The sequence below is a fragment of the Salminus brasiliensis genome, chromosome 9 (assembly GCF_030463535.1).
Source record: "Salminus brasiliensis chromosome 9, fSalBra1.hap2, whole genome shotgun sequence".
Lineage (NCBI taxonomy): Eukaryota > Metazoa > Chordata > Actinopteri > Characiformes > Bryconidae > Salminus > Salminus brasiliensis.
Window position 1 is genome coordinate 32,025,138 of NC_132886.1, and position 20,067 is coordinate 32,045,204.

General features: G+C 43.4%; 1 protein-coding gene across 1 annotated transcript in view; it reads right to left on the minus strand.

Annotated features, from left to right (window-relative positions):
• Positions 1-4,110: 4,110 nt before the first annotated feature.
• The window catches only part of ptch2 (patched 2), a 33,028-nt gene continuing 17,071 nt past the window's right edge, over positions 4,111-20,067 (minus strand). The window contains exons 7-22 of the mRNA XM_072688233.1: positions 19,912-20,033; positions 19,052-19,199; positions 18,156-18,287; positions 17,787-17,942; positions 17,599-17,691; positions 17,340-17,465; positions 16,188-16,306; positions 15,146-15,897; positions 13,650-13,792; positions 13,355-13,535; positions 12,947-13,227; positions 11,659-11,796; positions 11,418-11,560; positions 6,881-7,271; positions 6,289-6,778; positions 4,111-5,795 (exon numbers count right to left, since the gene is read on the minus strand). Coding sequence (XP_072544334.1) covers positions 5,761-5,795; positions 6,289-6,778; positions 6,881-7,271; positions 11,418-11,560; positions 11,659-11,796; positions 12,947-13,227; positions 13,355-13,535; positions 13,650-13,792; positions 15,146-15,897; positions 16,188-16,306; positions 17,340-17,465; positions 17,599-17,691; positions 17,787-17,942; positions 18,156-18,287; positions 19,052-19,199; positions 19,912-20,033 — 3,450 coding nt within the window. The 3' untranslated portion in view covers positions 4,111-5,760. The remainder of the gene's footprint in view (positions 5,796-6,288; positions 6,779-6,880; positions 7,272-11,417; positions 11,561-11,658; positions 11,797-12,946; positions 13,228-13,354; positions 13,536-13,649; positions 13,793-15,145; positions 15,898-16,187; positions 16,307-17,339; positions 17,466-17,598; positions 17,692-17,786; positions 17,943-18,155; positions 18,288-19,051; positions 19,200-19,911; positions 20,034-20,067) is intronic.

Sequence of the window (20,067 nt, forward strand, 5' to 3'; positions counted from 1 at the left end):
GTCGGATTTTCACTTGTTCATTTTCATCGAATTTTTATTTATTGTTACTTTTTTCAGATTTAAGTTATTTCATTACCATTGTGGGTTTTTCTTTCATTAACCGAGGGGTACCAACAATTTTGTCCATGTGTGTAAATATTTTCAATAATATATAACCAGATATAAGCACTTTAAGGGATGAAGATGTCCATGTGGTCAGCTGAGAACTTTAGTCCAGCTTAAAGGTGTCAGTAACGGAGCAGGGACGTCTTTCTTTGACAGCAGTCTTTCAGTCCAATGTGGTGTAGACAGTGACACTAGTGTTCCAGCAGTTTCCAGTCCATGGCAGGCCTGTGCTTTAGTGGCTCTTGTGCTGTCATCCAAACCAATGTCCTCAAAGCTCAGAGTGACAGTTTGGGTCTTCTTCAAGACCTTGGGCTACACACTTGTTCAGGGATTCCTGACATCTGTAAATCTGTGGTTCTGTGGTTCTGTTCTTGGACCTTCCCATTGTACACAATCCAGTGCAATCCTCATTAGCCAATAGAAGGGGTGCCATCAGACAAATCTTTTATTTGTGGGAACAGAGAAGCTACGAACTGCACTCAATCATAATCAAATGGAAACCTTGATTTCTGAAAACCCCCAAGATTTTAATTTACGTTATATATATATATATATATATATACAGGATCCCACAAAACAACTACAGAGTAGGGATTGTTTGGGTGGTCATTCTTAGCATTACAGTGAGACTGACATGGTGGTGTGTTAATGTGTGTTGCGCTGGTACGAGTGGATCAAACACAGCAGTGCTGCTGGAGTGAGGATAGTCCACCAATATCACAAATTTCTTGTGACCACTGATGAAAGACAAAAGGATGACCAACACAAACTGTGCAGCTACAGATACAGCGCTTCTGTCTCTGATTTTACATCTACAAGGTGTATCTGCTTGGTAGGAGAGTCCCTTGGGGTCCTGACCATTGGAGAACAGGGTGAAAGGAGGCTAACTAAGTATGTGGAGAAACAGATGGTCTACAGTCTGTAAGTAAAGAACTACAAAGTGCTCCTATGTGGTGGGTGGAACTGATATAGTGAACAATGAGTGCAGAGTGTAGAGAGGTGATTTTAGTGTTCGCTGTATATATATATATATATGTGTGTGTGTGTGTGTGTGTGTGTGTGTGTGTGTGTGTGTGGTGATTCTGATACCACTGAGCGGTATAGCAGTACAACCTCCTGTCTTGGTACATCAAGTTATTTTTTGTGATTTTCCTCCAAAAAGGAAGAGATTTGATATTTATACAGAATGATGACTACAAAAAAATTAAATACACAATATAGAGGGCATTAGCTTTTTCATGAATAAAACGTTAAAATGAATAAATGTTTAAATGTTGTCAATATATCTAAGGTGTCCTATTCAACATTCATGGTTTTATCATTATTTTGTCATCATGCAAGTTTTTGTTCAGACCTGAATAATAAAAGCGTCCAATGATTTACTTCCAGCATATGATTAGCAGATTGCAGTTCCATATGGTAACTATACATTAATACTTTTATATTCATTATATATTGCATATGTATATTATTGTATATTATTATTCTCAGGTTTTTAGAGTGCTACCTTCATCATCTGTAATCTTTTCTCTGAGCAGCAGCGTAAGTCCCCTCACCCACCTCATGGCAGTCCCTGTGGCTGCGGGGCCACGACAGTAACTTCAAAAGCCGTATCAGATTCAGACAGGCCTGAGGTGGCTGACAAACGAGGCAGTGTTGTGGGTAGAGAAGGAATTTACAGCACGAGCCTTTTATCTGCATAGGTGGCCTCAGCCTCTCGCCCTGGGACTCATAACAATCAAACAGGAAATGTGGGGCCTGGCCGTTTTATACTCCACACACACATGCACTACCCAACCCCCCCACTCCACCTAACCAAGACTACACCTGAGTGACTTGCCCCAACACACCCATCAAACTACATAACACCTAATTTCTGCACACACTGCTGAATCACAACAGGAGACTCAACAGAAGCATCATTGAAATATGTTTTTTTTTTTTTTAATGAAAAGCTGAAACTAATCAAGAATGTGAAACAAAAGCTGAGCTTTTTTGTGCAAATATGTTATCACCAAGCTAACTTAAGTTTAGGATTAAGCTTGCGTGCTAGTCACCTTTCAATTATTTAATTTATTACAATTCAATACAGTTCAACATAGTGTATTTGCACATCCCTGCTCTCAGATGTTATAATGTAGACTATACAGTCACTGGTCACTTTGTTAGAAATGCCTACCTCGTAGCTCCACCAAACTGATGTGCAGTTATACTGTAGCTCTATACTGTTAATGCACAATTTGCTTTAGCAATCCTCCAGTCTTTCATCAGTGTTTAATGGGTGATCCCTGTGACAAGCTTGTTTGGATTCTTAGGTGGGGATCTCTCTCAACCTAGTAGTGACACGGACGTGATGCTCCAGCACAACATACTCATACTAGCATTACACTCACCCACATTACCCTGCCACATCATGTCACTGCTGTGTTGAGGTCCAACTGGTGAACAGTAATTCTGCAGTCAGAATGTGGGCAGTGATGAATGGAGTAGAGACTGACTGACAAATTGTGCCTGACAACAGATGGACTACAGTAGGCTGTCCACTAGGCTATTTGCTGGAGCTGTATGGTTGGTAAAGCTCATAGTGGTAAAACACTGGCAATACAAGATCAGTGGCCAGCAAGCAACTGTATAGCAGGTGATACCCAAAAGTATGCTATTCGTCCAGGTTTTTGTGGACGTTCCTTCTTATTAATGCATTCAGCTACTTTTAGTTGCACACATTGCTGACACAGACATAAAGTCTATGTATACTGTGTGTACCGTAGTTTTGTGTATATTGTGTATTGTCTGTAAATTATGTAAAGTAGCTGTATATTATTAACACTAGAATCCCTAACAGCCGGAATAAATTCCTTGTGTGTTTGAACTTACTTGGCCAATAAATCTGATTCTGATTCTGAGATGTGCGAATGAAAACACACACACACACACACAGAGCTTGTCTAGTCCATGTAGAGAAGTATTGTCAAAAGAATAAGGACTCTCTGGTACAGATAACCATGAACCTATTGGCACCATGCCTCATGCCAAGGGTTAGAGGGCAAAAAGTCCCCTGTATTGAGCTACGGAAGAGTGGGGAACTGCATTCTCTGGAATGATGGTGCCTCATCCTTTTTTTTAGATGAGCTGGGGAGTTCAATCCATCCCTCTTGTACTCTGCCTGCTGATGGCAGACAACATAACCCGTGTGGATAAATATTCTGGACATCAGCAATATACAGTCTTATACAAAAAAAAATCTGTGCACCTTTAGCCTATTGACACACTTTTTTTTCTGGAGAAGAAGTAAACACAGCCTCTGTAGCTAATTATCGTTTGTGTCTTTTAAAATTAGTGAAATGCCTCAGACACGATTTACTAATCTAAGACCCTAGTTTGCCACAGGGAGGGCAATGTTGTAACCCCCTACGCTGCACCAAAATATCTTTATGATGCTTAGGATTTCTAAACCTTTTTTGTTATGAAAGACAGTAACTGTGCATTAGGTTTAATTAGCTACAGAGGCTGTGTTTACTACTACTCAACAATCAACTATTAAATGTAATTTGGTCAATTTGGCCAAAGGTGCCCAAAAATTTGCACAAGACCGTACTTATTGGCTTAATGTAAAGATATCTCCAGCTGAGATTTTTGTAAAAAAAACAAACAAACAAAAAACATATTCGGATTGATTTTTTTTTACCATTTATTTTGTTAGTTGAATTCCTATTAAGGGTGAAGGAAAATGATGGTCACGCAAGGGTTGCGTGTGTTCTTTTTTCTTGCACATATTTTTCTGAAGTCACAGTGTTTTAGACAATGACAAAAAACAAGAGAAATTCTTCAAATCTTTACACAAAGAAGGAAAGGCAAGTAAATCTACACAAGGTGGACAGCAACAGCCACACACCTCTCCTTCATTTTCCAAACTGGTATTCTCTTTATCAGACAGCAAAGAAAGAGCTCAAAGCTCTACCCAATTTGACCCCAAACCCCTCCCTCCCCAAAAAAAAAAAAACCTCAGCAACAATAGATATAATTATATATATTTGCATTTATAATATATTTACTCTTTAAAAATATAACTTCAGTCTAGCGACTAACATCTGTACAAACTACAAAAATAAAAATTTTATATAAATAATACATATGGCATGACATACATCTGAAATAGGACTATAACCCTATGCAGGACCCCCACCCCTAGACTGTCGTCTCTGCTATCTCATACTGTAGATTGCTTGACTGTGTGTTGTTATATTGTGTTGTCTTGTAGATTCAGTAGCTATGTAGCGTACTGTTTCTAATCCTGTCACAACATAAAGAAAAAGAAACATGAAGCTGCCACTTAAATCTAATACGATTCCCTGGGTTTAACCTGGCAGTGTTGTGACCAGTACTGAAAGTCTGAGCTTCGTCTGAGAGATAAATGCAGAACATTGAGAAAATACTGGCTTGATAGAGAATTTTTTTTTACACTGGCCTGGCTGAAGAAGACAACAGGAACGCCCTCTAATCCACCATTACATGGGGCTTTCTCTGTATTATAGCTATAAATGTATAACAGTTGTGTGTTGTTGTCCCTAACACGATCAAACCACGACAATACATCTGCCTCCCTTTACACTTAAATAATTAAATTCCCTTTCTGTGTGACATTTGGGGCAAACTGTTAATTTGTCTAGCATTGAAATCTCCTGCAGTGTCTGCAGAAGCACCATGACAAATATGAAGCTTACACGACATACATCTAAAATAATAATAAAGAAATACATCTGCATCAAATTGCTTCAAGTATTACAATATACACATTGCAAAAAAAGCAAGTGACTGAAAAAAAACCTGTAAATTTGATCCCATAGTTTCACACACTGTATGTTCTACTGAACTCACAGGCGATAGACACTGACAACTTTAAATGTACTACAGATGGAGAAATAAAGGAAATGCTTCCTTTTTAAAGATTTCCCCATCAACATACAAAACACAGTGTAGCATGGAAAGGCACAACGGTTGCCCTCAAATACTTGAAAGTATAAAAAAGGACATAGAATTAGGAGGGAAAAACGTTTAAGGTGTCAAAAAAAATAAAAATCTGTTCAAGATGAACGGCAAGACAATCTGTAGGTTTCTGTATGTTACAGTGCAATCAAAATAAAAGTCACTGACTGGCAACAAACTGGAAAAGGTTGTAGTGTGAGAATGTGCTAATGTAAGCTTGCAGCTTAATGTTGAGGAGGGGGTACTGCATGTTTTCAAGGTAAATCATTTCAAATCTGATGTGTAGCAGCAAAAAAAAAAGAAGAACACTGACCTTTCATTTTCAATAACCTAATACATAATCATTTCACTTTTCAGATTTTTTACAAATAGCACATTTCTTAATCTATACAAAGGAGGAATCAAAGCCTCCAATTCCTCTTATACCTCTGACTTTACATAAGAGAACACAAGTTATACAGTACTCTTTTAAATAATTTTCCCTCTTTTTAGTATTAAAATATATATTTATAAATGTATATATAATCTCAAAACAAACTTTTTAATATCTTTTAAAATAAATCCTCTCATCTGTGAGGTCTATGTACAGTTCAAAGAGACAGGGTTGGGGCTGCGGACATCCAGAGACAGCCAGAGATAGATTCCAGACAAAGGGATGTGGGAGAAAGGAGTCTAGCAGTCTTTGGCTACTTGGATCTGTGTACCACCTGCAATACAGAGAAAGGAAAGAAAAACACAGTGAGAAACACTGGGACACAGGCCTCATAGACCCCATAATTACAAATACGCAGAATGTGGCTCAACCAAATGCCCCGTCCAGAATATGTAAGACTATCCTTAATGCTAAATACCTTAAATACCATAAATGATTAGTTCACTACTATAAAGCTACACAATATGCATACGCCTGCAATATACAAATGAGCTCTCTAACCAATCACAATGTTTGAGTCTTGTTTGACTTCTTTCATCCATCACAGTATTTGTATAATTCAACATAGAAAAATGGTCAAAATGATGCAGGCCAGTTTTTAACCAGGTAACATCATTTGTGCATTTTTATTATATTTTAACGTGCATTGCAATTGCTATAACAGCCCTATAAAGTCACATTGCTGATGACAACCCTTGCAGTTTAAGAATACCAAAATATGCTTGGGTGTTTTGCCTAAAATGTTATGAAAATATTAGCTGTCTTACCTAGACCCTGCTTAGCTTGATGCTGGTTCTTCTCTAGGGATTCCAAATCTTGGATTTCCAAAGAGTCTCTGTGGGAAGACTGAGCAGCTGTCCCATAAGTTTGCGAAGTCCTCTTACTGTCCTCGAAAGAGTCTGACTCACTATCCTCAAAGCCCTCATGCATGTAACCCTGATAGGACCCCGGCAGACTGGGGTGGACCGCCACTGTCACGGAGGCGGTGGCCGTAACCATGGTGACCGCATTGCCAGCATGGCCCGGCGCTTTAGTCCTGTTCTGCTGTGGCCCTCTACTGGGGCCACAGTGAGTAGTCCTCCCAGGACAGTGGGTCCTATCGCTGGGTAAATACTGCCTCTTAGGTCCCTGGTACTCCTGCTTGCCATCCCACCGCATGACCTGCGAACTGATGGAGTTCACTGCGTTCTGCGTTGACTCATTGGCTTGATCTGTCAGACCACCTGCAGTCGAACTTTCACTGAATGGTTTCACTACCTGGGAAGAGGCAAGAAATTGACTGGTTAAAGGGATTGCTGGTGGATAAAAGGGAACATTGTGGAATTATTGGTACTGTGCATCCAAATAAAAGATACTTACTGTGAGTTTAGGAAAAGTAGGGTTCTTGCTGGCTTCCAGCAAGATGTGGGAAGTGGGTGGCTGGTTGGGAGCAGATATGTATGCGCTCCTGTCATAGTGCTTGTAGTCCTCTTCCCCAATCCCAGATGTGGTGGTTGTCTCGGTGTAGTACTCGGATTCTGAGACCTCTGTGAAGGCCTGACGCCGTCCTCTGGGAATATGTCCTGCATAGTAGCCGTGGTGGTTCATGGTTGGAGGTGTGAGCTCAGGCGAGGGGCTGGACAGGCAACTGCCACCGTTGGCAGAGCTGCCCTCTGCTGGAGGACCCATGATAGACAGGAGAACTGGCAGCAAAACCAAGCCGTTCAGAATCCCCAACAAGGTCAAGATGGCCAGCACCGCAAAAAAGTACCTTTGGAAGAAACACAAGTGGCACGAATGTTACTCCAAAGAATCAAAGTGAACATAAATTGCACAAGCCAGCTACAACGACTAGTGTACAGAGCCACTGACAACACTGATTATTGAAAAGTTCTTCTGTTAATTAAAAAACCAAGGTACTCTAGAATTGGAAACATGCTGTTGACACATGTAGTGGATAGGAAACCCCCAAAAGTTAAAAGCGTCAATAGCTACTTGCAGCTCTAGCGTCAATTGCTACTTGCAGCTCTAGACAAAACTGCATGGCTATCACCCCAGAGAGATCAGGTAAAACAGAACCATGGTCATCTATAGTCGCGTGCTCTCACTTTCATTCCTTCACTCCCCCCTTTCCTCCATTTCCTCTTGCCGCATCTTCTCTCCTGGCAATCTGACAGAGTGGAGGAGAAATTCCTCAGCTCCATCTTCAACACGAGCGCTCTCTCTCTCCCTCTGGGAGCCCTCATCTATCACCACTGCTCTGCCACTTCCTGAACAAATGTGTTTACATTAGTGAACGGATTCTATGCGTCAGAAACATACTCTCTTGCTCTCTCTCTCCTCTCTCCCTGACTCTCTTTCTTTCTTTTCACCCTGCCTGCGGCCCCCAAGCTCGTCACTGCTGCTAATGTAATTTTCCCCTCAACAACTTAATATCCCATCTCATTCAGATCCCATTTCACCCTGGCCAGGGCACGCCACCTCTGTGTTTACGCTGGGCAGGCCAACCTCCAGTCTGTCTAACTCTCTCTCTATCTTTCCCTCCTTCACAACTAATCATACCACACCAGCAGTATTCTGTCAAAGGTCATTTCTCTCACAAATCCTGAGCCAAAGCCTCTTCTGTACAGAGTAAGCCAAGCTAACCCAAGAGTCTAGCCAATTGTCAAAAACAGCAATTATTCCAATGGTCACCAAGTCCTTCATGGGCTGAGAAGACCAGCACTGACTTGGCTGGGCTGCGCCAACCCTCGGTGGAAGTGACTAAAACATGTTCCTCTTCCACACGGTTAAAAACTGGAAAGAAATGCCACGCCTGTGCCAAAAACATGGAGGTCTGGCTGGTGCTGGGGCTGATTTGTCTCTGAAGTCTTGGATACTAAACTACACAATATACCGACTGTGATTGGGTATCTCACTCTCATTCAAAAATCAAGGATCACATTAAACAAACAGGGATCGCACACTTGATATCCAACTTGTAAGCTGTTGCTAAATTAAGCAAAACATGACAAGAACACATGAGTTCCTGTTACTAGGGGATATTAACAAAAGAAACATGGAGGTACAAGGTTCATTCACTTCAAATGCCCCAATCCACAGGGTCAGGCTGATGGTGTACCATGGCTATAATGGGTTGCCCCTGTTTTAGTGGAATTACTGTGGTTGTGCTGTGTGTAGCCCCAGCTATCGTGCTACTGAGAAGGCGGCCATAATGGGCTGCAGACCTATGAGGGTGTCTGTGCCTCTGTGTCTCTGGGCTTCGGCTCACGGCACTGAGGGAGGGCTTGTCCGTCGCCACAAGAAAGAGTGCATGGGAAAATTAGAGAGCGCTCCAGTTAAACTCTCTCTCACACACACGCACACACACAAAAGACAATTCAGCTCTTCTAAGCTGCGGTTCAGCCTTCTGGAGGTAAGAAAAAGAGGAACAGAATCTGGAAAAACAACAACATGGATTCTGTGAGTTTGGAATGTTGCCTTTTAGAGTCTGGAACACCCCTGCAATACAATCTCACCACCTTTGCTTATGTCACACCTAAAAGAACTTAGGAAAAAGAGTAAACCTATGGCACATCTGCTCAGAGCATTCAAAGCTTATGGTGGAAACTGCTGTCCGTTGACCTGTCTCCTCCAACGAGGCCCTTTGTTTGCTTTGGCTGACTGAGGGGCCGTCGCGCAAATGAATAAAAAAACCCTGTTAGAAAGATTACAGGTCTGATGGCCATTGCCCCACCAAATATCCATTTTCTATCTATTTTTGGACTTGTTCTTCAAAACACTGTTATTTTTTAGCATATCCTCGTACCTTCCGTTTAACAGAATTGTAATTACCCATTTCAGTCTTGGTCTACAGCAGGGGAAGGGCAAGATTTAGCAAAACCTCTCCAAATGGGAAATGTCTTAGGTGGCTTGTCAGGAGTCCAGCTACCACATTCAGCAAGATGAGATACTAGGGCCAGGATTTTATGCCACAGTTAAAGCAGGGACAGAGAGGGCAAACTCCATTGAGTAGCAAACTCCCTCTCAGTCTTTCCACCCCTTCCCCCTCCATCTCTCTTCCTCTTTTCCTCGTTCATATCTGCCTCATTAACAAAGCTGAAGCAGACTGCTCAAGTGTGAACAATTTTCATTTGCAACTTACGCCACGCAAACGCTATCTCACATCTATGCAAACAAGTCAGACGAATCAGTTCCAACAAAACAAGAAGCATTTGGAGAAAACAGCCAAAGCATGAGGCAATCAATATTTTCATGTTTGTAATGTTCCATGAAAACATGTGGGCTATTTAGAAGTTTTGTAAAAGAAAAAAAAAGCCAACCACTGGAGTCCACCTTTTGTTAGTTACAGGCATTCCAACATTCACTATCCTGTATACATAAAAAGACTGGAAAAAAGGTATTTGTTTATTTTACTAAGTCAACATTCCAAAAGTGGAGTGTGATTTATTTAAGGGGTAAAAAGAGAGCCAGAAGGAGAGAGAGAAAGAGAGAGAGAGAGAGAGAGAGAGAGAGAAAGTAAGTGGAAAAATCAGAGAGAGAGAGAGAGAGAGAGAGAGAGAGAGAAACCATCCATGGGCCCCACTTGGGTTAGACCTCCAGAGTAGACCTAGTGTTAGGAATTCTGTTGTTTATATAAACTGTAATCTTTTCCATTCCGAGTCAGGGGTTGGAAGGGGTGGCTCCTTCTGAGAGGGGCCGTTGAGCTTGTTCTGGTGTTTATTCAGTGTCCCACCGCCAGGAGATGTTTACAGCATCGTATTTATGCTACTCCCCAACTAGAGGGCCTGCTCATTCGCTCTCCCTCACTCTTTTTCTCCCTCTCTCTCTATCTACATCTAAACAGGACCTCCCAGTGTGAATGCCCCAGTGCTGGCACACTGCACCCACCAAATGGTTTGGTCCAACACCAAACCCCCCCCCTACCCCCCCCCTGCTTTCTCTCTGCCTTACCACTGTCCTAAAAGCAACCCTCAACTCCCAAACACCCAAGCCATGTTCGTCCTCTTCTCCACCTCCTCTTTATACAGCTTTGTCTCAATCTTTGGAGGGAAAAAGCAAAAAAAAATCCTTTCACCATCTGACTTGATTCAAAGTCTTGGAAAACGTCTGAATAGTCGTGGTGCCAAGAAGCCACCCTGGGCGTATTTAGATTTTCCTTCGACATGCTTCTTCTTCTCTGTGCCTTCTCTAACTAAGCCATTTTTATGTTGTGGGTCTGTTTGAGGCGGCTCTCAAGGTTGCGGTTGGGATCCGGCAGAGCCCAGATTCAGCTGAAAACACTGCTATTTGCTCTTTTTTCCCCTTTTTTTCAAAGACAGACATTTGAGTGAGGCGAGGGGGAAAAAGCAGGCCAGATGCAATGCTCTAAGGGCTTTGAGACTTTTTGGTTGAGGCATGCCTGACCAGTTGAACCCTTGGAATGGGAGAGACAGAAACCCTCTCATGTGTGGGCCTTGTTTAGGCACAGAAGCTTTTAAACGGATGATTGGACATCGGACAAACCAACAAAAGGGTGTATAAAACATGTATTCAGGTGTTTATGAACAGCTGTTACACACACTGTTATACATGTTTTCTTTATTTTGTTGTTGTGTTGAAGCAGCAGTGTTTAAGACTGGCTTGGAGCCCTGGGTGAGAGTGATAAGGCCAGGTGAGGAGTGTGAGATTGGACACACACATTCTCACCTGCACCCTTCCTCACCCTGACAATTTAATGTGCCTGAGGACTGCACAAACATGCAACCCCTCACCTTACACAAAAGGCAGCCTGAGCAAAGAGCTCTGAATCTGGAAGCTTTGTGATGATGTAATGACACTGTGTAAAAAGCTACACTTCCAAAGAGCCCTTGTGAAATGGATAACATGGAGAAACCCATGTATTAGGCCTGCAACAATTATTTGACAGTCAACTCACCTCATAATGAAGTCAAACTCGGACCCTGCTAGCATGAGAACTCCAAGCAGAGTGGAAATGGCGCCGTCCATCACTGGAGCAAACATATGCTCCAGAGCCGCAATGGAGCGTGTGTTCCTGTCCCCAATGGCAGTCAAGAAACCCTTCAAAAAGACAGAGCAAGAGAGATTGAGGCAACTGTGAAATCATGAATTTTATCTTAATTTTGTTGCAAAATGTTTCAAACATTTTCTGCTCTTACCAGTGCTACGTGTACTGTGAACTCCACTCCAATGCCAACGGAGGCAATAAGGATGACCACAGGGATGGCACTCAGCTTGATACCAATAAGTCCCATGATGCCAAACAGCTCTACCGTCATCATAGCCAAGATAAAAACCTAAAGAACAAACAGAGACATTAGCCTGTTTAGCGCATAGCATGCTAGCAATTCTATGATCATTTTCCTGTCTATATTAGCTTGTGTTCAGCAGCCTGTACAACCTCATAACTGTTCACATTAATTCATAAATGAGCCCCCATGGACTGTCATTTTCCAGATGTCACCTGCTTCACCTCTCTGTCAGATTACATCTTAGCCCCCCTACGTTCTCACACACAGAGAGAGCAAAAGTTAGTGAATGAGTGGGAGAAAAAAAGTCAGAGCGAGGCAGAGAAAAAGAGAAAGAGAGGAATGAGGGCTCTTCCTGCTCGTCTTGCATTCGGCAAATCTTTCTGATGACAAAAACTTCTTCTTGCTTTTTGATCAGATGAAGAGGGTACTCAGAAACGTCCCTGGCCTTTGGGAAGCTTTGATGTTGGCAGGGGTCCAAATTTGGTCACGCTCAAACTGGAGATGGTAAAAGCCATTTTATTGCGGCTGCGTATAAGCAGTGAAACCAAAGAGGACACTGCCACTTTCGACGAGACAGTGTGACTACATGCATGAAGGTTTTCTGTTAGTACATGAATGTAACATGCTCTGTGGCTACATTAACTTTCTTAACCAATCTAGACCAACACTACTAACTAAGACAGGTTAACAGGTTAACATTATGTAAGCATCTTCCTAATTTCTGTCCTTCCAGTATTCACTTGTTGAGCTGATGTCCCCACCAGCCTGTGTGAAACATTTCCCAGCCATTAAACAGACAGTCCATCCCCCCATTCCCTACAGCCTTACACACTGCCCCCCAGCCCAGTGCTGATGGATGGGTTTAGCAGTCCAAGGTCACGACTGGGCAGATCTGTCCTGTCCCCAAATTTCTGGACAAAGGCACTTTGAGGTAAAAGGCTTCAGGAGAGCTTTGCCGCTCCTTTGCAGTTCTTAAAAAAAAAAGAAAAAACTGTGCAGCTCCCATTAGAATGACAAAAGGGCTTGGGGATGTGTCTGTGTGAGTGTGTGTGTGTAGCACCCTCTGGACAACCCGCCAAGGCCTTCCCCAATGAAGAGTTCTGTATGGCTGTGTTATTGAGCTGTGCTGAGGGGATCAGGAGAAGAGTAAAAAAAGAAGAGAGGCGAAAAAAAAGAAAGCGAGAGTGATACTTACAATGATGCCTGCAGTCCACGGATTGAGCAGCAGGATGGCACACACCAGGAAGGTGCAAGCAAGCACTACACTGATTGACAGCAGGAACCAGTGGCGCAGGCCGATGTACTGCTCCCAGAAAAGAAATGGATAGCCATTAGGATAGTTCAGGATGCCCTTGCGCATGAACTCCTCACAGATGGAGCGCACACTCTCAATGGCCTCGATGAAGTCTGAGGCCTGCCGGAGGCCGTTCAGGTAGAAGGGGAACTGGGCGAACTCCAAGGGCTCAGCAGCAGGGACTGGAAAAAGAAAAGATAATAAAACATAGTCAGTTAGACACCAAGCTATTGCTTTGGCACACAATATGCACATGTGTGTTCCCTTACACAAGGCTAAAAGACAAATAAAAAACTTGTGAGTACTTACTACGCAGATTCTCGCCTGTGGTGTCATACTTGTCATGAATCCACTCATGAGGGTGGGGGTAGAAGTTAGCCTGAGAGGCGGCATAACCCAGTGGGTCATTACTGACCCACACGGTTAGATAGATGTAGAAGACTTCGGGAGGGATCATACCATCATAGTCCACCAGGCGACGGGACGTCAGCTAAGAAAGTGATTGGTTCGAATAAGTAAATATTCACATTCATGGGGATAAACTCAATGATGTCATTCAAATGGTTGAGCAATCAAGCAAGGTGATCGCGCCACACATACACACCTGGCTGTAGTTGAAGGGCTCTTTCTTGGAGCCGGTCTGAATGAGTAGTTTGTAGGCTAGTGCACCATCCTCAGTGCCATTGCGGTAGCTGTCATAGGTGATCCTGCCTGCTTCCCAGTCAGCATCAAAAGATGCCTGAAGTCCTGTTGGAGAGAGCACAGGGTTAGCTTGATAAAAATGACTCTGCTAGTCTCTAGAAGTCCTCTAGAAGAAGCAACCCTGCCCTAACAGTGTGTCTGAACAGCAGTAAAAAGCATGAACAAGGAAACTTTCCTTATGGAATTAAAGTGCTTGGTGAGAGTTAATGCCAATCCACATACACAAACAGACACATAAAATGGAAGGCCTAGCCCCCACTCCCCTTATGCTGGGGGCTTCATCTTTGTGCATGCTGCTGAATAAGTGTGTGTGGGCTGAATAAACTAACCAGGGAGAGCCTGTCGTGCTCTCCAAATTACAAAGTCTGGCAACAGCTGAAAAACAGTTTCCACAACCATTCTGTAATTACAGAGATCTCCCTCACAAGAAAAGGAAATAGCATGGGGGGGGACAGGGAGTGGAGAGAAAAAGACTCTTTCAACTGCCTCCAGTTTCCACTGCCTTTCAAAATAAATCGCATCTCTTTTCACTCTGGTGTTTTTATGCCCTTTTTTCCCTCACAGCTGAAATCTACTTACAGGCTAAGACCAGGTGGAGAGGTCATCAGCAAGAAGATAACCTTTTACTCTCCCTGATCCCTCAGGCCAGAAAGGATGGGCCAGAAAGTGATGGACAGGCCTGACCTCTTATTGAACTCTTTTCCTCACCTGCGGTCGAGTAGCGTTTCACTTTCACACAAGCCGACATAACCGGCACACTCTCCCTCACCCAGCCTGATACTGGATACTGTCACTGATGTAAGTGATAGATGTATTCCCACTAGACTCACTAGTGGTTCCCAACCCTTCTCCCAATCCACATTTTAGTGTTTTTCCTGATCTAACTGATTTAACACATCCTCCTCAACTCAGAAAGCTCTTGATTAATTATCTGATTAGTCGGATGAAGTGTGACAGAGCAGGAAAAAAGCCTTCCAGTATGCAGGCTTGGGACGAGGACCAGCATTGGGAGCCACTGTACTAGACGTGTTTGATTTCATGGTGTAATTCATGGTAACTGTCTTGCCAAGTGAGGCAGCAAAAGGTCCCTAAGGGAAAATTTTGCTGCACTTCATGTTCATTCATCTTTTCTCAGAGAAGCTGTTTCATCTCTGCCCTAAAGATAAACCACCATTCAAAAGTTTGAACATCAATGTTTTCAGTACTACAAAGTCCATTTTTAAATATACATGTAAAAAAAGATAACTGACAAGCTACCCTTTTATGTTTTAAATTACTTGTAGGAAGACTGTCTTCAGAATGAACAGTCTAGTTGTCTAGATTGCATATGTGATTACTCTAGAAAATATAAGTAATATGACATTTTATAAGGGTAATATAAGTAGATTAAGTGCATACCTCGGAGCCAGTCCTGGAAGTAGTGGAGCCACATGCGAGGCAGCTTCTGATTGCTGTCCCTCACCACATACTTGACCGAGTTGAAGGCGTTGTGGAGCTGCAGGAGTTCCCTTTGAGAGTGGGCATAGTCAAAGCCGTCCATAGTGACCAGATACATGTTGTAGAAGGAGAAGTATTTGAACTGTGCTGAGATGAAGTCATACTCCTTGGTGTCTCTGGGCACTATGTCGGTCAGGTAGAGGCCATCACGGACCATGGTGGTGCCGTAAAGGCTGAGGCCTAGCAGGGCCACAAACGCCACCACTACCGCTGTCTTTGTTTCAGGCTTCAGCAGCAGGGGGGCGTATCTGTTTCGGGCAAAGCGAGCCAGGTCCCAGCGAAGGAAGGGCAGAGGGGCACATTCTCGGCCTGACTGGGACTCCTCAGCCTGGGACAGGAGGTCCCGGGTGGAGCTGGAGGGAGTGAAAAGACGTGAGCCATATGGGTCAGCAGAAGAGGAGGAAGAGGGAGGTGGTGGTCCGGGGCTGGTGGAGATCTGGGAGGTTGGGGGCAGGATGGTGACAATGTGCTGGCCAGCAGCGTCGCACTGCGTGAAGGCCTGTACAGTGGTGGTGATGTGAGTGCTGGTGGTGATGGTAGTGGAAACGGGAAAGGTGGGCGTGGCTGGGGCATGAGAATGAGGGGGTGGGTGGTTGTCATTAGCGTCAGCGAACTCCTGAGGCTGGATCTGGATCACTCGAGAGGAGCATGGGCTGAAGGGAAAAACAGAGCAGTAACCCTTAAATGCCTGTGCTGGTTTGTGCACTACAAAAATAACTGTAAACCATATCATAATCAAATATGTTTTGCTGAATTTAGTTTGGACTTAATCTTGAGGAGGGAGGTCATAAGGTGCTAGAAAATCTAAAGGTTCAGGAAGAAGGTTTAATCTTAAGCAAGTAAAATATGGTTCCAAATACACCAGTTAAATTCACTGGCTGAACAGAGGTGTGTTAATATTAACTCGGCCTTTCTGAGGCAGAGGACAGTGTGTCATGGTTACCTGTAAAAGCAGCACAGAATGTCCAGCCTTTTGTCCTCACGCCTGTGCAAGTCCAGACTGAGAATGGCAGGGAAGATGAGCAGAACCATAGCAAAATTAAACACCACCACAACAGCAGCCTAGAGAAAGAAAGAGAGAGAGGGTGAGAAAGAGAGAGAGAGATTAAGAGATAGGCCTGGAGCTTTTCTTTCACAAGTGGCACACCCGACTCCACAGCTGCCGCCTGAACTTGACAAAAACTCTCTGCATTCAAACCCCCTTGCTGTTTTAGGGCCTTGCATTGAATCCTAGAAAGCTAAAAAATGCACCCTAAATCAACTTGCTCTTAGCCCTCCCTCCGTCGCTCCCCAAAAATAGTCAACAAGCTGGTGGAAAGGGAACTCCCACAGCAACGACGAGCCTAAGCAGGGCCCCCTCTCGCAACTCCCTAAAACCTGCCAGCCTGGGGCAGACATTATACTGCGTATCACTGCAAAGGCAGACCACCCAGCACTCGCCTGGAGAGATCAGAGAAACACAGGCTGACAGCTCGCTGATATACGCACTATTCACTCTTCCTATTACTCTCTCTCTCTATCTTTCACTCTTTCTCTCTCTCTCTCCCTGAGAACCTGAGGGCCAGGCTGCAGCTTTAGATGGACAGAAGGGGGAGTGGCTGTGAAAAGACATAGAGGAATAACGAAAAAGAACAATGCGCTCCCCACATTTATTATGGCTACATTTTGTTGGCCTTTTCAGAGAGCTGCTGTTTATGCCAGCCGAGTGAATGACCGTTACAGGGTGTGGAGGTTTACTAGGTATTTTCTCACTCTCCTATAAACACTAAAAAAGACACTAGAGCTGCAACTAGCAATTCATTGAATAATTGAAGAATTTAGCAACTATAACTGGACAAATCAAATAATTACGCCTTCAATGTTTTCCTCTTACTTTGCCCTGTCCATCATTCAAAGCTCTACCTGTGTGACAAGTGACTTCTACTTCTATTAGAGGCCATATTGCCCCCTACACTTCCTAAAGAGTACTACAAGTTGTAAAAATGTATTATAAAATATTACAGAGCATTACAGACTGACCTTTCCCAAAACTGATATTGTCAATGACTTTTCAACTCTAACAGACATGCATACATACATTTTCATGGTTTCGTACCTGCAACGAGAATGCCCTTAAGGCAGGAATGGGTACTAGTGCTGCCATGAAGAAGGCGATCATGTTGTTAATAGAGGTGAGAGCCACACTAGTGCCAGTTCTTCTCAGACAGTCACCGGTCCTCTCCTACACACACAAACAGAAGAAAGCAACAGCACAAGATGAGTATTCAGTCTGTATCAGGAGAAATAAACATGTGCTGAAAGTGTGGGATCAGTGACACACAGTAGATAGAAGAAAGAAGATTAGAGCTTCATGCCTTGAAGGGGATGTTGGATCCGGTCTCAGTGAAGGAGTGAGCCAGAAGAAACATGTCGTCTACCCCTATCCCCAGAGCCAGGAACGGCAACACCTGTAAAGGATTACACCATAGTCACCCACAGTCACTTAGAACCAGTCTTAGGAGTTATTGGCATTGAGTCTGTGTGTATGTGTAAGTATACATACCTGTGTGGTGGCTGCGTTGAAAGACAGCCCGAGGAGAGAGCATAATCCTAACCCTGCAGCTACGGACAGAGCCACCAGCAGCACTCCAGCCAGTCCTACTGCACCCTGACTTTTAGCACAGTCCCAGCGGAGCATGGTCACACACGCATACGCCAACTATACACATACAGAGAAAGAGAAAAAGAAAAACATGACTGAGTTACAATAGCTTTACTCATAAAGAGACACTGATTATTTCAACAGTTTAATTTAGCACAGTACTGTATATATTAAGCACATTAAGTACATGCTAAAAAGAAGCTCCTTCAGTTTTGTTTTATTATTTTACACTCAGACAAGTCAAGAAAGTGTACAGCTACTCCTGTTTACCATGAGCAGGTAACCACCAGCCACCCTGATGACGCTGACGTCAGAGAAAGACTTCATGATGTCGTTAAGTGTGGTGGTGGAGAAAGCGTAGACGTTAGAGGAGGAGTTTTGAGGAATGCTGCTATGGACCACCTAGCAAGAAAACACAACAGTTCAGTCACATGTTACAGAGTTACAAAAACACTAGAAATCACCTGTTGTTATTATAACTGCTGAAATCTCAATGTTTTCATTCAATGCATCCTGTATCGAAAATGTCTTTCTTGGCATTCCCACCTTGTGTTTTTTTCCTAAAAACATACCAACAAGATAGTGCGATCCCCTGGGAAGCATGACAAGCATAGAATAATGAGCACAGATGCCACAGGGTCGAGGGTCAGATGGATCATATGAGATCACATGACCCCTCGGGCTACTCTATCAGCGCCATGAATGGCCGACAACCTGAAGGGGAACCAAATACCCCGGCACTTTGTTTTTACAGTGCCCTGCCCCCCTTCTCCTGTCTCCACTTCCTTCACTCTCTGTCTCTCTCTCTCTCTGTCTCATGTCCCTCCTTCATTCAGCGTCCTGGGTGTCAGTTATCACAAAAACAGCTTGTTCTTATAACTGGGGGTCTGACAGTAGCCTCCAAGGACGACTTCTTTTACTAGGCGGCCAAGGATTGACAGAATTCAGGCAGAAGCTGCCATCCCTGGATCTAAACAAAACAACCACCCACCCACTTTCTTTCTGAACCCACCTTAACCTGAGCCCTAACCCTATCTTCAAGCTTCTAACCTTTCCATGCCATACAGAGATCCAGGCACTGTCCTCAATTTAAACAACTTATTAACAAATGAACAATGTGCTAACCTACTAAACTATGACACCAGGACAATGAGACAAGGAATTACCTCCACAAACTTCCTCTGCCAGGTCTCCAGGATAGCAGTGGCCTTGTCCTCATTCCAGTTGATGTCGTGGATCTCGTAGTCATCCTTAAAATGTTCATACAGCTGTTTGGGGCTCATGAGGAGGAACATGGTCTGCAAAGCCTCAGCACTGTAAAGGGAGGCATCCCAGGGATGTAAGTCATACATACACAACATTTTATAGTATATTAATGTATATTAATGTAACAAGTATTTCTGGACCATTTCTGTTCACCCAGTCATTATGAATCATATAAAAAAGAAGGTGCTGCGAGGATATGACAGCTTTCCCTATAGTCAGAGCAGAAAAAGTATGCTTACATACCTTTGCACACACTTATATCGGCTGAAATCTAAAGATCTGTAAGGTGTTGCAACAAATAACATTGTAGAGAAGTGTGTGTGTGCTTTTGTATGCCACTGCAAATCACTCTATCACTTCCTCTAAGAAGAAATCCTGGTGCACATGCTGGGCAACAAGAGTCCCAGCTCTGTCACTTTACTCTTCCCCGACAAAGCCTTTTATTTTATTTTTTTTAAAACTCCACATTAAAAACACAGAAGTTACGTAAGTTAAAGGGGAGGGGTGACTACAGCTGCTCTATAAAGTCATTCAGACACCATTTTTATTTACTTTGTCTCATGTTCTGTATTACTCTATGTCTCCACTGATAGTAGGGTGGCTTTTATTTTTTTTCCTCTATTCAGCACTACAGATCAGTCTATAGTTTATGTGGATGTCCATCATGTTTAATTGGGCTACTCTATGCTGGGAAACTGATCCCCTCTCCAGCAATGAATTCCATGGAACTGTGAGGTTATTAGAAGTCTCTCTCTCTCACCTCTGCAAAGAACCCTGTGTGTTCTTTGCTCGCTCGCCCAGGATCAGTTCCTCCTGCCAGTGCATGAACTTCTTGGAGAAACCATGGCAACCACCCTGCAGTTCCATGGCAATATCAGGACTCTACACAAGACAATAATGAAAGTGTTAAGCCTTT